This window comes from Olea europaea, chromosome 19, assembly GCF_002742605.1.
Source record: "Olea europaea var. sylvestris chromosome 19, O_europaea_v1, whole genome shotgun sequence".
Lineage (NCBI taxonomy): Eukaryota > Viridiplantae > Streptophyta > Magnoliopsida > Lamiales > Oleaceae > Olea > Olea europaea.
The window spans coordinates 7,024,687-7,048,275 of NC_036255.1; the positions used below are offsets into that span (position 1 = coordinate 7,024,687).

At 30.9% G+C, this 23,589-nt stretch overlaps 1 protein-coding gene across 3 annotated transcripts; it reads left to right on the top strand.

Moving 5' to 3' along the window:
• Nucleotides 1-2,066: 2,066 nt before the first annotated feature.
• LOC111368636 (probable protein S-acyltransferase 15) lies at nt 2,067-11,913 on the top strand. Of its 3 annotated transcripts, none has more exons than XM_022989991.1 (8): nt 2,067-2,463; nt 5,169-5,261; nt 5,386-5,487; nt 5,564-5,635; nt 6,461-6,559; nt 6,635-6,730; nt 10,946-11,079; nt 11,601-11,913. In XM_022989991.1, exons 1-7 carry the CDS (start codon nt 2,191-2,193, stop codon nt 11,039-11,041), a joined length of 831 nt encoding a protein of 276 aa, XP_022845759.1. In that variant the 5' UTR covers nt 2,067-2,190; the 3' UTR covers nt 11,042-11,079; nt 11,601-11,913. The 3 variants fall into 3 exon arrangements, with proteins under 3 accessions (XP_022845759.1, XP_022845760.1, XP_022845758.1); XM_022989992.1 differs by having other exon boundaries at nt 11,607-11,913; XM_022989990.1 differs by lacking the exon at nt 11,601-11,913 and having other exon boundaries at nt 2,068-2,463; nt 10,946-11,356.
• Nucleotides 11,914-23,589: the final 11,676 nt, after the last annotated feature.

Genomic DNA, 23,589 nt, shown 5'->3' on the forward strand with positions numbered 1-23,589 from the left:
CAACAAAAAAAAAATAATAATAATAATAATAATAGAGGCGAATAAAACCATTACATAGGAAACAATGAAAAATTCAAAAGTATGTAGAAATTACCAAACAGTTAAAGCTCTCGTCTTGAAACACTAGTACTTGTCCAAATGGCTATCCAAAAATCAAACCAAAATTTCAAGAAATATAAAACCCATAAAATTTACCGTGCATAAAAAAGAGAAATGCACATATGAAGGGCAACAAAAAAAAAATAATAATAATAATAATAATAGAGGCGAATAAAACCATTACATAGGAAACAATGAAAAATTCAAAAGTATGTAGAAATTACCAAACAGTTAAAGCTCTCGTCTTGAAACACTAGTACTTGTCCAAATGGCTATCCAAAAATCAAACCAAAATTTCAAGAAATATAAAACCCATAAAATTTACCGTGCATAAAAAAGAGAAATGCACCAAATTAATTCAATAAATGCTGAAATTTTACTTGAAGTTTGAGGTAATCAGTTATTTTTTTATTTTATTTTAAATTTTTTTTTTGGCCACCTCTGACCAAATTGATGGGGATGAGTTGAAACTAGACATCTTTCTCAAAAAGGTCGAAATTTTGGAAATAAAAATAAAAAAGAGGGGGCAACAAACACGTCAAGCCACTGCCTTGCCTCGCCCTGTCTAAGGCCGGGCAAGGCTGGGTGGTAGTACCCCGTTTCGTACCTAATCGTTGTCATCTCTACTTCAAATATCATACAAAGTGTAGTCATCATTTTTCTACATAATTTGTCCTATATTTTCAAGGATTTTGTGGGTTTTTTTTTTTTTTAAAGGTAGTAACAAGAATATTGTCTAAATGTACGAAATTGAGGGATTACATCACGAATGTCGAAGCAATAGAGAAAAACTGAAATGGACTATGCTGAGGTATATGATTCAAAATTACAAATTTATATATTAAATACAAAATTTTTTGCTCTCTCCATAGACTATCCATAAAACTTATAAATCTCATATAAATTTAGAGATATTACTAAATAAGACAATATTAATAATTTCATAAAAAAAAAAAAAAAAAAAAAAAAATCAGCACTTAAAAATATATGACTCATAAGTCATGTCATTTATCTGATACATAAGACATGCGAGGCAGGTACTTACTACTAATTTATAGTAAAACACTTTATCTAAGGGGATCTTTAAAATTAGAATTTTCACTATAAAATATGCTACAGTGTCGAAAATGTTAATATAATTCTTGATATAACATTACATGACATTCTATCATTGCACGATTTAAAATATTGTCAAATTTTTCATCCAATTATATTTGTCAACACATATTATATCAAGGCATCTATCAACATCTTTCTAAAAAAATGGCATTTTTCTTCAAAATATTAGACAAGTAGAATTCCAACTATATTCCCATTTGGCTAAATAAGGTTGGAAAATGGGGTTGAATCGCACGTTGTCTCATGCGCTCGCCCTGTGGAGCTCTTATTGAAACGAACTATGGATTAAATCGAGCTTCATTTTTTTTTTCACGAATCAGTTCGTCCTAAGCTCGTGAGTCGGCTCATTTTTTATTCATTTTGTTAATTTCTTTAAAAGAAATGAGCAGGATGCCGTTGGTCAACTTTTTTCCTATTTTTAATCACATTCTTCTAAAAAATACTATTCAAACTTCTTTTTTTTTCAAAAGTACGATCGTCGAAGAGGTGTTGAATTCTTCGCTATAATGAACCCTCGTTTGGCCCAATCAAAATTATAATTCATTTTTTTCCCTCTTCTTATCAATCAAACATTATTCAATAAAATAATGTTATACGTAAACTCAATTTTTTATTTTATTTTTTAATCACACATTCTTAATAAAAAAATAAAAATAAAATTAAAAAATTAAAAAAACCATAATCTCAAATAATGGGAGTCAAATGGGAGCTAAGACGGCCCGTTTATGTAAGTTTTCCAATTTAATATGGACAGCCCATCGATGGTATTGTCAACTTTGGTCATTTAGAATTCACTCTGTCGAGATCAAGTGACAGCCCAATCAGATCAATTCTTGCCCCGAAATATAACCCAAGATAAAGGAGAATTTATTTCCCAATTCCATACACCAGCATTTTTAATTTTAATTTTAATTTCAATTGTTCACAAAAAGTGGCTCGAATTTCTTACATGATCATTACAAAATCCCAGAAATGGAACTCAAAAGATTTCCATCAATCTACGTTTTATTAGTGTTTCTCTTTCTTGGATTCATTTACTATGTAACAGTATTCGTATTTATAGAAGATTGGTTGGGATTACCGAGCTTCGCTGGCTCATTGAATGCTCTGATCTTCACTTTCTTGGCCTCTCTCTGTGCTTTCTCTTTCTGTATATGTGCTTTCACTGATCCTGGCGGTGTCCCATCTTCTTATGTCCCTGATGTCGAAGAATATCAAATCTCAGATCAAGAAACCAAGAAAACTGTGAGTATTTTTCGTGATACGGGTAAATAAGTTTATAATAGTGAAGATTATTTTATAAAGTACGGGTGTGATTTTTAATTTTTTACTGGGATTAGGTGAACATCTGGTTTATGGGTTTTTGAGTGTGAATTTTAGAATTATTTGCATGTTTTTGTGGGTAATTCTGGCAAATTATAATCTGAATGTTTGTGTTAAAGTGATTCCAGAAAGCTTGGGCCTTTTTATTGTAAGCAGTGTATGATATATAATCTCATAAATTAGGCTTGGTTTATCTACTACTATGTACAATAGGGATCGACTAATATATTTTGCTACGAATGTAAAATTTCAGCGGAATTATGAAAGAGGCAGTAAAAAATAAAAATCCAAATAACCACTAAGCTTTGTTCCCACAAATTTTGGGTCGGTTTCATTCACAAATGGCATGTGTTTAAAATTCATATTATTATAACCTACCTGTGCTTGAGACTGACTTTGAAGTACATGTGTAAAGACATGGCGTTCCAAAAGAAATTAGTAAGTATATGGCAGATTTTGGCCCACGACCCAGAGAAGAAACCAGTGAAAATGTTGACAGCATTGTTATTATACAGTTATCTGACTATGTGATGAATGATCTACCTGACACTAAACGGCCATAGAGGATAACCAATTAAATTTTTATCAAATCCTTTTATTGTTTCGTGATCAATGCATTGTGGGTGGATGTATAAAATTAGATATTTACAATCAAGAAGTACTGTATTTTCTTTTGGATAGGCCTTAAAAGGAGAAGGAAGGATGGAATGCAAATATGCATTTATTATTGAATTCACCCAACCTAATAGTATCCATTTCGGGAACGTCTAGTGACAAAGTCACTGAATGGGTAAGTTGCCTATCATTGGACTATGTAATATGCTCGATTACAAGCGGGCATTTTACAAGAGATTTCTAATTTACTATTGCGTGATTCCTCTTGATGAAAATCATGACAATCCAAAATACTTATCAAAAAATCTAAAAATAAAGATCTAATAAAAAGATCAATACAAAAGATAAATAGAAAACAAGATAGGAAGATATGTGTCCACCCTCTACATATTTGATGCAATCTCCTACAACGAAACTTATAACACCAACCCCGTTCATAATTCCATCAGTTATTCGTCCCCTATTGTACCTTCTTCAAATTTACTAATTCACCCGCTATTACTTCATCACAACCATGAATACGAGCAATATGATCGCTTGCTTTAAGTACGGTACCTTACAATCTTTGCTTCTCTATTATATTGCTAATACCTTGTTTCCTATGGTAAACCGAGTTCATGAATTATGGTCAACAAACAACATGAGATGTAAGGTACATTGGTCAATGTTTCATGATTACCTCGTCCTACGCGAATCATTTAATTGTAACTATTCAATGCCTAAGAAAAAATTGATCACATCATGACCTTTTTGAGGACGAATCCATCGAGAGGACTTTTTGAGTAAAAATCGTTGGATCATCACTTATTCTATCAATAAATAGAATAAAAAAATATTTGAAATTTTTTTTGGTGATCAAATCTAATTACGTAAATTAATAGTTCAAACCGCATTCAAAGGTATGGCATTTTCCATTTTTATAGTAACCTTTGTAACAATGGTATCTCCAATTATAGCCTCTCTGGAAAGTAAAATATATCTCCTCAAAAATACTTATAGATCAAAAGTAGCAAAGCATGTATTTTGATTTCGAAGAGGAATATTTGATCAATTAAGGTCTATATTGATCTCATACCACTCTTCACTTTGTCTCATGTTACTCTTCATCTTTGTTTGTTTATCTATCCTTCTCTCTAACATCTTAGAATATACACATCACAGCATAAGGGTTCGTTTGATTGCAAAGATAGAATTTGGGTGAAAAGAAAATGATTTTCAGGGAATTAAATTGCTTCGAAATTGTTTTCCTGAGAATTATAAATTATTGTGTTTGATTGGTATAATTTTTCACGTTGAAAGTGTTGAAATAAAAGTATTTTTTGGTTGTTGTTTAGTTTTGTTTTACATGAAAATTGTCAATTAAAGTGACAAATTTTACTGGTATTGGGAATGAAATTTGTTTCCATTGTCAAAAAATAAAAAAATAAAATTCAAGAAAATCATCTATTTTTTGGTGTTCGTTTGACTTTATTTTACATGAAAATTGTCAATTAAAGGGAAATATTTTTTTATAATAATTAATAGAATTTGTTTTCATTGCAAAAAATAAAAATAAAAATAAATAAATAAATAAATAAAAAATGGCAGCCTACCTAGGAAACCATTTCCCACCATATTGGTGGGAATTGGTTTTCCTTAAAAACCAAGAAAACTCCATTTTTCAAGAAAATCAAGAAAATGAATTTCATGGAAATAATTTGCTATCAAACACTACCAAAAGGTGGAAAATAGAAAAAAATTTCCATTTTCCATGGAATTGTTGCCCAATCAAACAGGGCCTAAGATTTTTGTCTAGATTGATCGTGCTTATTATTTTTCTGTTCTCTTTTTCTCTCTTTCTATATTTTCAATATGTTTAGCATTGTACAGCTATGGTCCGTTGAATAATTATACCAGTTCGGAGCTTTCAAAGTTTTCAAATTGCTTAAATATAGAAATAATATGAAATACAGTTGTTGGATGTATGCTGACCTAGATCAATATAAATTGCATCTTGGATGTGTGGTTCTCAGGGTGTGCATCGGATGCAGTGTGATAAGTGTTCCATACACAGGCCTCCAAGGGCTCATCATTGCCGTGTCTGCAGAAGGTGTGTTCTGAAGATGGTGGGTGCTAATGGATTTTCTTTTTCCATATATATTGGATAAATAACTTTGTGAACTTATTATTAATATGCATCTAATTTTTTTCTCTGTACCCAAAAAATAAAAAAATAAAAAAATGATGCAGGATCACCATTGTATATGGATTAATAATTGTGTGGGCCATAGAAACTACAAGCCATTCCTCGTCCTAATCATTTATGCAACTGTGGCAAGCACCTATTCTGCGGTAAGCTTAGTTCAGTCCTTTGTGATTTTATTTTTTCAATTTGGATTAGCTGATGTTATCTCTTTTCCATTCTCAGACTATGATCATAAGCTGTGTACTTCAGAAGGATTGGAATTCTAGTCAAAGCCTTCCTCTCAAGATCTTTTACGTAAGTTGGCAGTAAATCATTTGCGATTGTCTTTTGAATCTTTAGTCTACTAAAGGTGTAAAGATGGCTGGTCCGCACAGGAGCCAACCCTCGGGGTTCTAGGGCTGCATGTTGCAGGGCAGGCCTATTAATCTAAAAGAACAAAAAAGTGTCTTGGAAATGGACCAATTCTGCATTGGACTCTGCTTTAAGCATGCCATGCCAGAAAAATTATGTTGTCCCTGGCTTTGTCACATGTTGATTGTCCTATTTATACTTGTTTGAACTTTTTTATGTTTTCCAAATAGAAGAGTAGATTTGTTCTTGTTCCTGTTCCAATCTTTGTGAGTACCAAAAGAAGCCCAAGATTTATTAGCATTCCAATCTTATGTTGAGATTAATTTTATAAAGCCACCTGTACTAATAATCAACATCATAAAATTTTAGCTTTAGGACACACGAGTTAAAAAATCATTCCTTAGAAGCTGATAATTGCTGTCTAACATGGTTATAAACCTCTTTTGTTGTCAGAACTCATTAAACAATTTGTATTTTAATGAACTTGACCATAGCTAGATCAAATCCATATGTATCACAAAAACTCATGCTCAAAGCTAATCGATAATTTTAGATTATGCCTTCCTTTGAAGCAGTTCCTTAAACTATGCATTCATACGGAAATGCATTAAAAGAAATCTCTGTTTTGTAATACTGTTTGGTGTGTGTTCGTCACTAACTATTCATCAAATCTTCTCGCACATGGTAAAAAATCTTTTCACGCATTTGTTTCTTCTTCAATTGATATTGTCAAATGGTTCAAAAAATCTGATAAACTATGCATTTCAGGTTGGTTGTGGATTAATGATTGCTGGTTTAAGCCTGACACTTGGAACTTTCTTATGCTGGCATATTTACCTCACTGCTCATAATATGACGACTGTGGAGGTAAGAAGCGTAGCTTTGCATCATATCAAATTTATTCATGTAAAAATTGATTTTTGATTGTCAAATCCCTAACAGTATTATGAGGGAAAACGAGCTGCTTGGTTGGCTAGGAAATCTGGGCTGAGCTATCACCATCCTTATGATGTTGGCTTTAGAAAAAATGTCACCCTGGTATCTCTCTCTCTCTCTCCCCGTGTACCAATGTTTCTGTGTGTCTGCATGTGCTTGCCTTTGGCTATGCTTGTGTTTGAGATACCTTGATGGCATGTTTGCTACATGGAAGATTAAATAGTACTATATTAAGTCCTAAAATGACACGATTTCACTACTATATAAAAAGGACAATGTTTCACTACTGCAGAAAGAACAGTAAATTCTTCTATTTTGTCTCACTGCAGCTCTTTATTTATTTATTTTTTTTGAGAGAAAGCAACGACGTCGTTTATCTTACGTGTTTGATACAGTGACTTTGTTACTTTTCCTCAATTTACGCGGCATGGAGGATTATATCATAGAGCCCTATTTACTCTTTCTTCATTTTTACAAGCTACAGTCATGCCTCTCTTTTGTCTCTACACTAATTCAAGAGCAAATGTGTGAATTCCATAAATATATGATTGAAAATATATTTAAAGAAAATGAAGACCAAACATGTTAACAAATGAATATATTTATTTGTCGAAAAATAAGTTTTTATTACCATTTCATTTTTATCGTGAAATGATTCTAATTTAAATATGTTAGATTGTGCTTCAAAATTATATAATTTATTAAATATAATTTTTAAAATTAATTTTTATAAAGTAATAAATTTTTATGAATTTTTTTTTTTAGTAAAGTAATTTTTTTATTGAAGTAAACGGAGGCTCGAGTTGAGACCTCCAGAATTACGGAGGCTCATGCTTGAGTGGAGGCCTCCATGTTGAGCCTCCATAACATTTTATTTTTTAAAATTAATAAAAATTTAATTATTTTATATTTTTTAGTACTATTATATTTCACCTTCCCAAAAAAAAAAAAAAATTCATAAAAATATATTACTTTGTAAAAATTAATTTTAAAAATTATATTTAATAGATTATGTAATTTTGAAGCATAATTTAACATATTAAGATTAGAATCATTTCATGATAAAAATGAAATGGTAATAAAAACTCATTTCTCGAAAATAAATATATTTATTTGTTAACATGTTTGGTTTTCATTTTTTAAAATTTATTTTTCTTCAATCATATTTTCAATCATATATTTATGGAATTCACACTTTTGCTCTTGAATTAACCTCCTCAATAAATTATTATTTAAACGATTCGTTAACATTTTGATTGATATTATTTTTTGGTCATCCAAATGGTTATTATATACCTTTTACGTACGTTGGCTTCCGTAAATACGGAGGCAAGCCTCCGTAATATTTTTTTTTATTTTTTTTAATATATACTAAAATTATTATTTTTAAATGTTGTCGGCATGATGCGTGTTTGGAAGAATATTTTTCAATCACCATAAATAAAATTTTTCACAAAATGCAAAAAATAAAAATGCATAATAAATCTTCTTATTACACTAATAAAATTAAAATAAATTTTTTTTTACGAGTAACATAAAAAATTATTTTTATTTTCAACAAAAACACACATTTAAAAATTAGTAATTTCATAACCACTTTTTTATTTTTTTATTTTCGGAAATACAATTATAAAATAAAAAATAATTAATTTTTTAATATAATATGTTATGGAGGCTCAACCATAATTACGGAGGCATCAGCATGATGCCTCTGGAGGCTCATGTTTGCGGAGGCTCCATAATGCCTCCTACTAAAATAATAAATAAATAAATAAAATTCATAAAAACATGTTACTTTATAAAAATTAATTTTAAAAATTATATTTGATAGATTATGTAATTTTGAAGCACAATCTAACATATTAAGATTAGAATCATTTCATGATAAAAATGAAATGATAATAAAAACTCATTTTTCGAAAAATAATATATTCGTTTGTTAATAAATAAAAATATTATTTTTATATATGTACATAAAAGTTATATAGTAACCATTTATTTGAATTTGTTTATTAGTAATATTTTTATTTGTTGATATTTTTTGCTATCACTATTTTATTTCCAACAATCACTTTTATGTAAGAAATTATTAACAAATAAAAATACAGACAAAAAATATTTGTAAAATGTAAGAAGTTATTTATAAGTAAAAAATCTACAATTTTGACGCTAATAAAAATACAATAAATACAAAACTCGTGCAACGCACGTGTCAAGGACTAGTAATCTAGAAAAAGGTGAATAGATTAAACCACAATTCTTTATGTTTAAAAATTTCTTGAATAACCAAATTTTATGTGTTTATTTTATTTATTTATTTTGCAAAATTTTTTTATGTCTGGCAGTAAATTATCAAAATCACAAATAAACAAATGATCAAGTTATAAGAAGAAGAGTAATAGAGATAACACCACATGTATAGTGCTTCGACCCCCAATATAATATATTTTTGGTGTCTTCATTTAACTATAACAGCAACAGCAACAGCAAATTCCCTTGTTTTTTTGTTCGTTCGAATACCAACTTACAGCTGTAATTTTGATAAAAGGATCTAGTAGTATACATGCCTATGTAGTAGGTCCGAAAAAGCATCTTGACAAAAACACAAGCAAAACATCAGTCACGTTCAATATATAACAAGCATAATATAAATATACGTATGCACATGTGTTGTGTTATAATTTCAATGTTTCCAAATGTGGATGATAACAAGGGCATGAAAATTTCAACATCTACACAGCTGAACATCTGTTTTTCAGTTTGTTTTGCTGTGAATAAAAAATCCATTGATCAACACACTTAATATACTCCTTCCATTCCATTAAGATAGGCTTAATTTCATTTTCATGCAGATTAAGAAAATATAATTAATCTAGTTGGTGATTTAAATTTTACTTACATTTTTTCTAATATATTTCTTCATTAAATAATGGTTTAAATGGAAGTAGTTTATATTTATTGATAACAAGTCATATTAAATATGGACATCTTAGAAAATTAAGAAGAAAGTGGCCAATAATTTGGGATAAATGAAAAAGGAAAGCAAGCATATCTTTAAGGGACCGAGGGAGTAACATGTTGTTTTCACTTAAATGAGTTCATCTAAAATTCTGACAAGTATCTTATCAAATATAAATGTGAACTAATGGTTGATATTTTTTTTAAGAATATCTGATTCAAAGGAGAGCATTCTCATTTTATAGAACTGTATTTGCTAGTGTATGCTTTTTGAAACATTTTACATTCAAACCGATGGAATGAATTTTTAAAATCTGTTTTTATTAAGTCGTTTTGTGGGACAATACTTTAGACCTAGTTTGACAACCATTCTTATAGAATTCTTTTTTTTTTTCAAATTCATTTTCAACCACACATTTTCACAATAAAATATATTGCACGTAAACCCAAAACCTTTCCCTACTTTTAACAACACATTCTCCAAAAATATCACTATTCTAAAACTCATTATTTAAAAAAAAAAATAATAATAATAATAATAATAAATAAAAATAAATAAATAAATAAACTCTTTTTAATGGTTGTTAAACAGGGGCTTAATGCCGTAATGTGTGCCTAGAACTATTACATATCAGTTTGTGCATGCATCCGAGGAATTTATCGAATAAAAATCACTTTTTAAGAGGAGTCTTTCAAAAATCTAACATGTAAAAACTGTCTAATTCTCTCAGTTGCCATGGATTGCACACACAAGATACAGATGAATTTCATTGTTCAATAGTATAGCGAGTTGAAATGGAAGAGAATTTTGACGTTGCATCAATTGCTTTCACTATTCTCTTCTTTCTTCTTCTCACATTTGTTGAAGGATTAGCAATATTTTCTACATATTGTCAATCTTTCTTAGTGGAGGAAATTTGATAAAAATGTACACGGACAAATTATTCCATTCAAATGATCATGTACCTTCCGAATACATAGTTTGAAAATTTCGTGCAAGATTGAATTCAGATTCAGATGTTGAACGTCTGCAAATGGTACAATTTTAATATAAATAGCTTTGATTTTCAGACAAAGGATGTGCAAGATTGGGAAGAAAAAAAAAAAAAAAAAAAAAAAGATAGTCCATTGAATCAAAAGTAGTAAAATATCTTCTGAAGAAATTTTTTTTTGAAAATTATTAACTGTCTATTTGAAAGAAAATTTTGAGAGATTAAAGTGTAAAGCTAGAAACCATTGCTATTTGTGTAATACTTGTGTGCTCTGCTATAAATGTGAACGTGTGCAAACAGCAATGAAGCTTTACGAACTCTTTTATTTGATAATTAACAGTAAATATGTTACTCATGCTGCGATCAGGTCTTAGGTCCAAACATGCTAAAATGGTTGTGGCCCACATCATCAAGTCATATCAAAGATGGACTTGACTCTCGGAGTACACGTGATAACTCATAACACGTCTGACAATTTCTGAAGCTGTCAATATTCGTCTGGTCAGTCATTGTACAAATTATCTTTCATTATTTTCTACTTGAGAGGAAATGACAAGTCTCCTGTATAATTTGTACATAGCATAAACTTATGTTAGAAATCAGTAATCATTTTTGTTCTTAATTCCTGTTCTGAAAGCATTTGGAGGGATTTCTGATCTTAAATAAAATGATTGCGAATAGAGTTGATATTAGTTATTTCAGTTTTCTCAAAACCAATTTGATCAAAGGTAAAACAAACACTATATGCTTTTATAGAAATGAATTTTTTTTCAATATATTTTCTGCCATGTAGCATATGTTGTGGAAGAAAATTTGCACCAATTTGTTCCTTCGTAAATCTGTACTCTTCAAATCATCGTTTTCTTTCCTGTGGTAGGTGAATGAATTATACTCTCTGTTGCTATTTTTATGATCTTTCTGGTTTCATACTCTGATGCTCGTGCTTATATTTATGTCAAGTTTCCATGTGGTTAATCTCGCAATTAGAAGAATATGCTAATCCCTTCTATTGCCTTTTTAAGTTCCAGTACCTTGGAACATAATCTAACAGCAGCAGAGTAGATTATGGAAGAAGTTTATCATATTACACGTTTATGCCCTACGCTTTATTATCAAGAAAGATGCATGGTCATTGCTGGAGCATTGCAGATGATCTATTATGAAAATTGGACAAGAAATATATTTCATTGGCATGTTTGGTAAGCTGTCTTAGAAAGTACTGGTGACATAGATGGGATTTTAGCTTCTTTTTCACTATTTAATATTGTCCAATGTGAATTACCTAGCACATCACTAATGCATAAGGGCTTCTCGTTGCTCAAAGATCCTTATTGATCTGATTGAAGCTTTATATTCTCCAGTAAGCCTTTTTCCTGAATATATATATTTGCATCTGTTGCCAGATTTCTGCATAATTTATCTACCCAATCAAATGAAACCCTCATTGATTAGGATGGTATTACAATATTCTTTTGATATCGAGTCGAACAGGCATTTTTCTCTCTTGTGGATTCTTGAGATAATCTGCTGTTCTTTCTGTATATTTACTACGTCTTGCTTTCATTTAGTGAGGGTAGCCCCATAACAGGCCAAGTTATGAATTCAAGTTCCACTGCTATACATAAGCAAAATTTCAAGTGTCAGGTAATGGCTAAGTCAACACAATCATCCGCTGGCTCCCAGAGCCCCAAGTTATCAACATCACAGGGGGCTATCCCCAGGGGAAGGATGGTGCACCTCACCACCTCTAAGACTAGCCCCTATGGGCGGTCAGGCATGAGCAAACTAGCCCTCGCTGACAAATCAACCTCCTTTAAGGGAAACTAACACCGTCTTGGGTGGACCAATCATTGGAGGGCTTCATGTCCTTGGTTCCGCTTGACTTCTCTCATAAGAAGTATATCGGATCTGCCAAGAAACCTGGTGATGTAAAGCTACTGGGTCCAAATGGTCCCCAATGCGAGCCCTCCCCTATTGAGTTTAATGATGAGGAGTACTTTTATCTACACTGCGACACATTATGAATGGAGGCTATAATAGCTTTCAAAGGCATTAATAGAATGCTTGTGGACAATGGAAGTTCTGTTAATACCGTGCCTTGGACTTCTATTTATGGCTTCACAGAAAGCATAGTGTGACGATAGAAAATTACTCTCGCATTGGAAACAGGAGAAGAGCTAAGATTTGCTAGGAATTACATGGAACTCTTAGATTGGAGGTATGCTTACAATGGGATTCTGGACTGCCCCTTGCTAAAACAACTTCGAGCTTTAACTTTGATTCATCATTTATGGATGAATTTGCAACCTGATAGGGATCGCTACTGTGAAAGGAAATCGAGGCACTACCCGAGAATGCTATATAAGTGCTTTGAGAGAAGAAGCGCCAAGAACCGGCAATAAACATGGTTATGATGACGCTGAAACAAAGTCAATGGAGATCGAAATCCTGGTAGTACTAGATGACAGTTTCAATCCTAGAATCCAACTCCGAAGCTACAACAATCAAAGAGCTTGAAAGATTTTCAGCAAGCAATGATGATTTGTCTAAAGTACTTCGGGTCGGCTATGTCCTAGCCGATGATTTGAAAGCTAAAATCAAAGTATATTAACCTGATTTTAAAAAATAAATAAATATAAATTTAAAGCGTAAATTATTTGATTGAAATAACATTAAAGTACAGTTACTCAATTTAACAAAATTGCAATATGCTTACCCGATTGACAGTGGGTGGAAGTATAGTTACAGTAAATGAAAATTTCGCATTAGGATTAGTCAAAAGTCATAGCGAATATAAAATATAAATAAAAAAGTTATTCTCCTCTCTAATAATTTACTTTTAGATGAGATCACATTAGGATTAGTGCCTTATCGTATGCTCTCCATGCCTCAATTAAGTATCATATGGCTCCACAAGGGGCATTAGATTGGGCAAATGTCACTTGTGCAAATCTATCAGAATTTCACACGTCAAATCTTTGATGAAAAATTTCAATCTAATTATCATGTGAAAGGAGGCGTTGAAAGCAAAATAAATAAACAGGTTACTCCCCTCTACACCACCAACCTTGCTCCCTGTTCCGACTTGGGGACAGGGTCAGGGACAGCTGGCCGGCTTTATTCCTGCACCACAGCACCAGCATCACTTCTGAGGTGCTAATTATATTCTAATAATAGATATTCTTTTGGATACGATAAAATTCTATTTTAGTATAAGGAAATCAGTCAAATGACGTTAGGATGAGGACAAGTGTTTCCTAGCTATTTGCTATGTTAAAATGAGAACATTTATTCCGCTCCTGTTGGATTTTATGTTACTCGAGATTACTGAGATTACTAAACAAAACTTAAAATCACTTCAAGTTTGGCTTGTTTGTTGTTCGAGCTGAGATTTAATGGCCTTAGGATGACCTGAGTTCAAGCAATTTACTTATAAGCAATAATTAGCTCGACAAATTTGAGTTAAATGTGTTGAAGCTTTTCATTCTTGAGCTCATCTCTAAATGAGTCATGCTTGATTGTATTTAAGAGCAGCTTAAAAGTTACTTCGAAGTCGATTTTAAGTTGATTTAGCTTATATTTTTCACATGAATTCGTCTAATACTTATCTCAATTCGAGCCCCAAGAAAGTAACCATGAACTTGGCGCTGCCATGACCTGCCTATGCAAAATTAACATCTGTTTGAAGGTAGCGTACATAATCCCAAAGATTTTCATGAAACACCTTGAGCTCGATGACAATAGCTTGAGCTAGTGATCAATGTAAAGATGTTAAAGGTAAGCTCGTCCTTAGGCCCGGCCTTGATTATAGGTGACATAAATTGTTGCTGACTAAGGCCCCACGTAGGTGAGTGATTCCATAATATCAATGCTTTTAAAATTTATTTTTAAACTTTCATCCTTTTTTTTTCTTTTTTTAAAGTTATTTATAGAAGACCTCATATAAAATAGACCTAAATTTCACGCAATATTAAGATCTACCTTGTTCTACTTTTTCAATGACAGAATTCTAATAAGATATTACCATTTCAAAATAGAGTCTAGTTATATTTTAACTGTCGTGGGACACTTCAGCATGATCAATCTACGTACATCGTGAGCTATATTAGGAATCCTAACCCATGTGGATTATAGATTATGCTAAATCCACCAATACATTTCTCTAATGGGACTAACATACGAAATCCTATATAGTTTCACTCCACATTCATTATTAAGGTACATCTTTGACATACACTTTTATTCTCTCGTGAATATTTTCTCTCTTTCCAACTTGACTGATTTAAGTATCGAAGTATCTCAACACTTTGCGTATACACACAAACATATGACAAGGACGCCTGAGACATTCTGGTGCTCCAAAATTCTGAAGTGACAACCATAGCTATAAAATTAAGGCAATTTGATAAGATTGCCATGTGAAATGGGCAATCATAGCAGATGACGACGTAATTCTTATCCGTTTTATGAGTGTGCATATAGGCACAAATGTATACACGTATATTGTTTGCAATAAACCATAGAATACTGATATTATTGCAGTGATGTACATTTGTAACAAGAACGTTACAAGCCATTATTGTAAGTACATGTTTTTTGGGAGATATAGAGATGACACATGACATGTGACGCGGTGGCTTTATATGAACTCAATTATAATGTCCCTAGACAATTTTTGCATATTAGTCAAATTATTTTGATTGAAATATTAGAAAATGTTACGTTTAAAAAAAACAATGCTATTTAGTATTATTGATGTTAAACGCTAGTTTCAGTGGCTGATTCAAGATTTTAAGTAAGTTAGAACGGATCTGGGTGAGCGCGTATGACCGCCCAATATATGGGGGGGGGGGGGGGGAATCCTAGCTCCACTACACAAGTTTGTGTCACTCTAAAAGTTAAAACATGAGTCCCATTTAAAATGATATATTATTTAAATGCTATAGAAACTGATGTTATAGGGCACTAATGGTGCTACATAATATTGTTCGACTCAATGTGGTGTTCAAATTTGGTAGAGATAGCATATCATTTACTCTAAAATACGATTATTTATTGAAGATTTGAAAGAACTCCACATCTTGTTTAAATAAAAAATTTGAAAGCTTTCTGCAAAAAAACTATAATAATAAGTTAAAGACCAAAATGTTCCATTTTGAAATTTAAGATTAACTTGCTAGTCGAATACTCCGTGATGATTTCTCTAGGGATTGAGGCTCATTTTCATCCAGGTGCATGCACATAATTTTTGAGATAAAAAATTTCCTCCATGAAATTCTAGATTGAAACATGGTTTTAGTTCTTTACCATTTAATTGAATTGTATAATTTTATTACCCATCGTCATTGTTCATACATTACAACAAAGATCTCACCATTAAAAGCGGCGACAAATAATATTCGAGTTCAAGAGATTCAAGTTATGTTAAAGCCGAATGTAGTAGTTGAACTGTGCAACTGCCCGAAATCAGAATTATAGTTCATCTCGAGAAGCAAACCTTGTCAACCTTAAAAAGGCTGGTCATGGATATTAAACGAGTTTGTTTTAGCAGATTTTAGACCAAAATATAAATCAACATATCATCTAAATTTTTTCTTTAAAAAATTGGAATTTTCAACATTGATAGTTACTTTTACTAACCAGCTAGATATCCAAATATATCAAAATCATACACGTCTAGGACTAGATAAAAAATAAAAAAATGATTTTACAATTTCTGCAAAAAAGGACAAATGAAGAATGAATGTGGGCATTATGAGATAGCTACGAAACGTGGAGAATCGACTGCGAGATCTGATCTGTATAATAAAAAATTGCAACCACGTTCCCCGAACTTTGAGATTGTCCATGTTTGGGTTCTTGAACTTCGTTTTTGACATTTGAGTTTTAACCTTAGATTTTTAGTGTACTTAGTAATTTTTATTTTTATTTTTATTATTATTTTTATTTTTTAAGGAATTGTCTGATTTTTTTTAGATTACAAATAAAATTTTATTGACCAAAAGGTCCAAAACGGAATATAAGTTTATTTTCGGTAATTTTGAGTACACTAATTTATGTTAAAATCACTTTTAACAATCACTTCTTTTTTCATAGATAATATTATTGTTTAAAATAATTATATATTAATTGCATTTAAGTATGATTTTTCCTTTTGCAGCAATTAAATAAAACTGTCCATAATAACATTACAGAGCTATTAAAAAAAACATATGATAGTTGATATTAAATTCGGAAAAAAAAATAAAGTGATAATATTGTCAAACAAAATAAAATCATATTCCAAAACCTAAAAATAATCCCTAATAATAACAAAAATGCAACTGATATATATATAAAAAAAAAATAATAACTTAACATAAATACCCTTTACTTCTTGAGGTGTACCCACTTTCCTTTGAATGCATTCCACGAACTCTATTCAATTGATTGGTGTCGACATCATGGCATGTGATGTGATGTTGATATAAACACCCGTTTTCGTTTTCATGTAAATGATTAATTGTTGAAATTGTTAAGAGGTTTCTAAATTAATTTGTTCCATGAACTCTATTATAATGTCCCTAGAATTTCTTTGGAAATTAGTCAAGTCGTTTTTGTTTGAAATATTAGAATGTTACATCTCAAAAAATCATATGCATCAAAATTATGCATAGATTTCACACCATTTAACTCGACTGATATTGAAAACCTAATGAGATAATGATTATTTAATGAAGATTTAAATTGATGAATTGCATGTCGTATAAATGAAAATTCTACGAAAACTATAATAATAAGTTGAGGACAAAATGTTCTGTTTGAAGTTGAAGATCAACTTGCTAATTGAATATTCAAAACCAAAAGGTGGAGTTTCCCTAGAGGTTGAGCCGTTGAGGCTAGTTTTCAAGTTTGTAGTCGTCATTGGATTTCCAACCAATTCAGGTGCATGTACATAATTTTTGAGAGAAAAAAGGTTTAATTCACCATATTTAGATTCACACGTACTTTTATTTCTTTACAATTTATTTGAATTGTATAACTTTATTATGCCCGTCATTGTCATACCTCAAGATAGGACCCTACCTTAGAAGTGGCAACCACTGACAATTGAGTTCAAAGGCTCGACCTATGTGAAAGTTAAAGGTAATGTTTGAGCAAACAAGCCAAGTCAAAATCATAGTTGATCTCTAGAGGCAAACAAGTTGATCTTAAAATCTTAAAATATTAATTGAGCTTACTATATTTTGGAGAGCTAATCATACACGTCTAAGACTACATTAAAAATCAATTGATTGCACAAATGACTATAATTTCTCAAAAAAGGACAAATGAAGAATGAATGTGGACATTATAAGATAGCTACGAGACGTGGAAAATTGATTGCGAGATTTGATCTTTTAATTAAAAAAATTACAACCATGTTCCTCAAACTTTAAATTTGTCTATGTTTGAGTTCTTGAGCTGTTTCAATATTTGAGTTTTTTAACCTTCGACTTTTAAAGTTCTTAGAGATTTTTTTTAATCGAGTGGTCGAATATACATGTCAGTTAGTGAAAAGACAATTTTGTAGCAATATATGAATGAAATAAACAAATTTGAAAGAAAAATTGAAAAAAAATAAAAAATTGAATCCTAAAATATTATTTATTAGTCATTCGATCATATCGATGATAGAATCTACACTGACACTGAAGTTAACTTTAGAAGGCTAGTCAAGCAAAATAAGAGCAATTCCGCAGGTATAAAATTGCATGTCACAGAATGCTAACAAATAAGGCATAATAGGGAGGTTGGATATTTTTTGGCATTTTTTTTTTTTTTTATCACAACATAGGATCCACACATTGTGAAATTTTTGGTGCAATTTTATAGAATAGTTTTCTATATAAATGGAATAAGTGGCAAAATAATTGACTCTATTCTTCGTAGCTCTTCTAATAATATAACGAATCTATCAAAAAATAAATTGACAATACAAATGTGTATTATTTCTCCAAAAAAGGACAAATGTATGTGATGTGGAGAATCGACTGCGAGATCCGGTCTGTCTTCATTTTTTTTTTTTATTCTACTTTATTATAATCTCACGGTTAGTACCTTGATTTTGGCGTGTTCCTCAAAGTTTATGAATAAATATCGGCCTGGTTGTATGGAAAAATTGGACTTGTAGTCCCCAATATTTGAAGCGATTGCAGTTGAGTCCTCACACTTCTTTTTCCTCCTCGCTTTTAGGTTCTCAAACCCTTTTTTTTTTTTTTTTTTTGAAGTTTGAGTTCCAATCTTCAATTTTTAGAAAACTTGGATTCTTTTAGATGGAAACTGGACACCAGAAGTTTTGTGGGGTGTATTCAATTTGATCTTTAATTTTTTTTTTTTTAGGAGATTGACTTTTGTAGAATTTAATGAATTGTTTATAGAGTCTCCTCCCATTCATAGTCCTTGTTCATTTGCCCCACGATCTCACCATTTCTATATTGTTCTCAATATTATCTCCACCCTATCATTGTTTGTCCATGTCCCTGTCCCTGTCCCTATTAGGAATAGTGCGTCGTTTATAAGTAGTCAAGAATAATACCTACAATATTTATATACATGCTACGTGAGCCTGTGTAGAATAATATAAGGAGGAGATAGAGACACCAAACCAAGTTGATTTTTCCTTTTGTAGCAATTAAATAAAACTGTCCGTAATAATTAAAGAGCTATTAAAAAAATATGATAGTTGATATTAAATTCGGAAAAAAATAAAGTGATAATATTGTCATACAAAATAAAATCATATTCCAAAACCTAAAAATAATCCCTAATATTAACAAAAATTCAACTGATATATAAACAAAAATAATAACTTAACATAAATACCCTTTACTTCTTGAGGTGTACCCTACTTTCCCTTGAATGCATTTCACGAACTCTATTCAATTGATTGGTGTCGACATCATGGCATGTGATGTTGATATAAACACCCGTTTTCGTTTCATGTAAATGATTAATTGTTGAAATAGTTAAGAGGTTTCTAAATTAATTTGTTCCATGAACTCTATTATAATGTCCCTAGAATTTCTTTGGAAATTAATCAAGTCGTTTTTGTTTGAAATATTAGAATGTTACATCTCAAAAAAGTATGTGCATCAATATTATGCATAGATTTCACACCATTTAACTCGACTGATATTCACAACTTAATGAGATGTTGATTATTTAATGAGGATTTTAACTGATGAATGCATGTCGTATAAATGAAAATTCTACGAAAACTATAGAGCCTGTTTGTGAGTAATTTTGAGAATTGATTTTTTGATCGTTGGCAGAAAAGTGAGGTCCATCTAGAATAGAAGAAGTCAAATATGACGGTTGGAATAGTAAAATAACGGTTAAAAAATCAATTTTTTGAGAAAAAAATCACACCTAAACATGCTCATAATAATAAGTTGAGGACGAAATGTTCCGTTTGAAGTTGAAGATCAACTTGCCAATTGAATATTCAAAACCAAAAGGTGGAGTTTCCCTAGAGGTTGAGCCGTTGAGGCTAGTTTTCAGGTTCGTAGTTGTCATTGGATTTCCAACCAATTCAGGTGCATGTACTTAATTTTTGAGAGGAAAAAAGGTATACTTCATGAAACTTACTTTTAGTTCTTTACGATTTATTTGAATTGTATAGCTTTATTATGGCCCGTCGTTGTCATAGGATCCTACCTTAGAAGTGGCAACCAATGACAATTGAGTTCAAAGGCTCGACCTATCTGAAAGTTATATGTAATGTTTGAGCCAACTCAAAATCATGGTTGATCTCTAGGGGCAAACAAGTTGATCTTAAAATATTAATTGAGCTTACTATAAGAGCTTGTTTTAACATATTTTACATCAACAAAAGAATATATATTTTGGAGAGCTAATCATGCACGTCTAAGACTACATTAAAAATCAATTGATTGTACAAATGACTATAATTTCTCCAAAAAATGGACAAACGAAGAATGAATGTGGACATTATAAGATAGCAACGAGACGTGGAGAATTGACTGCGATATTTAATCTTTTAATTTAAAAAATGACAACCATGTTCCTCAAACTTTAAAGTTGTATATGTTTGAGTTCTTGTGCTGTTTCAATATTTGAAACTTAACCTTCGACTTTTAAAGTTCTTAGATATATATATATTTTTTAATAGAGTGGTCGAATATACATGTCAGTTAGTGAAAAACAATTCTGTAGCAATATATGAATGAAATCAATACAAATTTGAAAGAAACATTGAAAAAAAAAAATGAATCCTAAAATATTATTTATTAGTCATTATGGAATCTACACTGTCACTGAAGTTAACTTTAGAAGCTAGACAAGCAAAATAAGAACAATTCTATAGGTATAGAATTACATTTCACAGAATGCCAATAGATAAGACATAAAAGGGAGTTGGGATGAATTTTTGGCATATTTTTAATCACAACATAAGATCCGCACAATATAAAATTTATGGTGCAATCATGTAGAACAGTTTTCTATGCAAGTGGAATAAGTGGCAAAATAATTGACTCTATTCTTCATAACTCTTCTAATAATATAACGAATCTATCAAAAAATAAATTGACAATACAAATGTGTGTAATCTCCAAAAAAGGACAAATGTATGAGATGTGGAGAATCGACTGCGAGATCCGGTCTGTCTTTTAATTAATTAATTTTTATTCTACTTTATTATAATCTCGCGGATAGTAACCTTGATTTTGGCATGTTCCTCAAAGTTTATGAATAAATGTCGGCCTGGTTGTATGGAAAAATTGGACTTGCAGTCCCCAATATTTGAAGCGAGCGCAGTTGAGTCCTCACACTTCTTTCTCCTCCTCGCGTTTAGGTTCTCAAACATAATAAATTTTTTATTTTATTTTATTGAAGTTTGAGTTCCAATCTTCAATTTTCAGAAAACTTGGATTCTTTTAGATGGAAACTGGACACCAGAAGTTTTGTTGGGTTATATTCAATCTAAACTTTTAAATTTTTTTAGAATTTTTTTTTCTAGGTGAATGGCTTCTGTAGAATTCAATGAATTGTTTATAGTCTCCTCCCATTCATAGTCCTTGTTCATTTGCCCCACCTTTCACCATTTCTATATTGTTCTCAATATTATCTCCACCCTATCATTGTTTATCCCTGTCCCTATTAGGAATAGTACGTCGTATATAAGCAGTCAGAAATAATACCTACAATATTTATATACATGCTATGTGAGCATGTGTAGAATAATATGAGGAGGAGATGGAGACACCAAACCATGTTGAAGATGAATAGGAGATGGAAGATTTGAAAAACGTTACGAAATACTATCCAAGAAGTGATATTTGCCTCATCCCTCTTTTTTAGATTACTTATGGGGTTCATCGACATATAACTCGATGATATGACAAGTCTTCATGACTTCGCATGAAACAAAGATGAAAAACTCGCGAAGGAAAGATGAAAATTTACAAGGAACAATGAACAATTTGATTTTCTAAATTTAAGATTTTTAAGTAGAGATATAATTGTACGTGACTATTAAACTTTGTATTTCTCCAATCCACTGAAAACTCACATGCACAGATGGTTGATAACTTGAGGTAGATAGAAGTGCAATCGAGATCAGACACAAGATCATAAATGCAAATTCATGCACGAATTAACGAATGAGATCATAATTGAAGAACATGTTGAAAAAAATGGCTTTATTGGGGCTGCTTTAGCATAATTTTGAGTGAGATCCATTCCTTCTTTTGGAAGATCAAAATAGATTTGCATTCTCCTTTGTTAAAACATCAAATCCATATATTTATATGCCAAAATTGATACTAGGATGAATGAAAAATTAGAGTTCAAAATGCACCAATTAGAAGCAGTTTACGTGTTAAGAAGGAAAATAATAAAGGTTTGTTCCACAGAGTAAAATGATCAAGGCAAAGACTAATTTATATATAACTAAACTTTTGAAGGGTGTAACAATGTATAGCATAGAGGTTCTCTTCATGTACGCACGCGAAGGTGCAAATCATGGTTTGAATGAGCACATCGAGCCTTAACTTGTATGCTAGTTCGATCTGTGTACATGAATGCCAGATCGAAAGGATAAAAAATTGGCTCTTAGAGGGATCCACTTTTTTAAAAGAAAATAAATTTCAAGAAATGAGAGCCAAATAGGGGCAAATGATTCGAGCAATGTGATTTCAAATCACCTTTTTTGTACACATGGGAGTCCTAATTCGATATTTCAAAAGCCAAGGTATCTAAATGAATATTAGCCGATAAAGAGAGATTAGGAAATGTCTGGGAGCAAGTTCCTGACTCGGAATCTATTCACGTACAGATAGTTGATGGCCAATCATATTCTATAGAAATTATTGTAGATGCCAGCATGTCATCATTCACCCTCATCCTGGAAGAAAACAAAATGTCCCAAAGAATTGATAAGCGCCCCTCGTTGGTTAGTATATAAATAAGATTTTTAGTAAATTTTGATAAAAATTGATAGAACACGTGATTGAAAAATTGTGAATTTCACGAGTGTGTTTTTATAATTAATTATTAACTTTAACTTAGATTTTAATTCAATTTTTAAAATGAACCAAATAAGAGCATACTTATGAATAAAAAAAATAAGTTATTTACCCAATTTGTCTATCATTATATCAAATTTTTTTTCCCATACTCATTTTCACAATAAAATATTTTACATATAAATTCAAAACATTTTTTCCTACTTTTTAATTACATATTTTCCAAAAATTCAATATTTTAAACTCATTTTCCTATATTAATGATAGACAAACACGTGTTAAATTATAATGTGATAAAAATAAGTGAACAGTACTTGTGAATTTTACTAAATATGTGATTGAAATTAATATTTAATTTTAAAAGTAAATTATAAATTACTTTTATATTTTCCAAACATAGATTTATAACAAGAATTAAGAATTCTACTAGCAAAGAATATCCTATTTTCCTATAGGGAGACTGGAAAATACGACAAAAATGTTGTGTGTTTAAATATATGAT

Excerpts from the sequence above, each read along its gene's own strand:
- LOC111368636 (XM_022989991.1), top strand. The coding sequence starts at position 2,191 with ATGGAACTCAAAAGATTTCCATCAATCTACGTTTTATTAGTGTTTCTC. Across the intron at positions 5,488-5,563 it reads TGGCAAGCACCTATTCTGCG|ACTATGATCATAAGCTGTGT; the intron begins GTAAGCTTAGTT and ends TTCCATTCTCAG. Across the intron at positions 6,560-6,634 it reads ATAATATGACGACTGTGGAG|TATTATGAGGGAAAACGAGC; the intron begins GTAAGAAGCGTA and ends AATCCCTAACAG.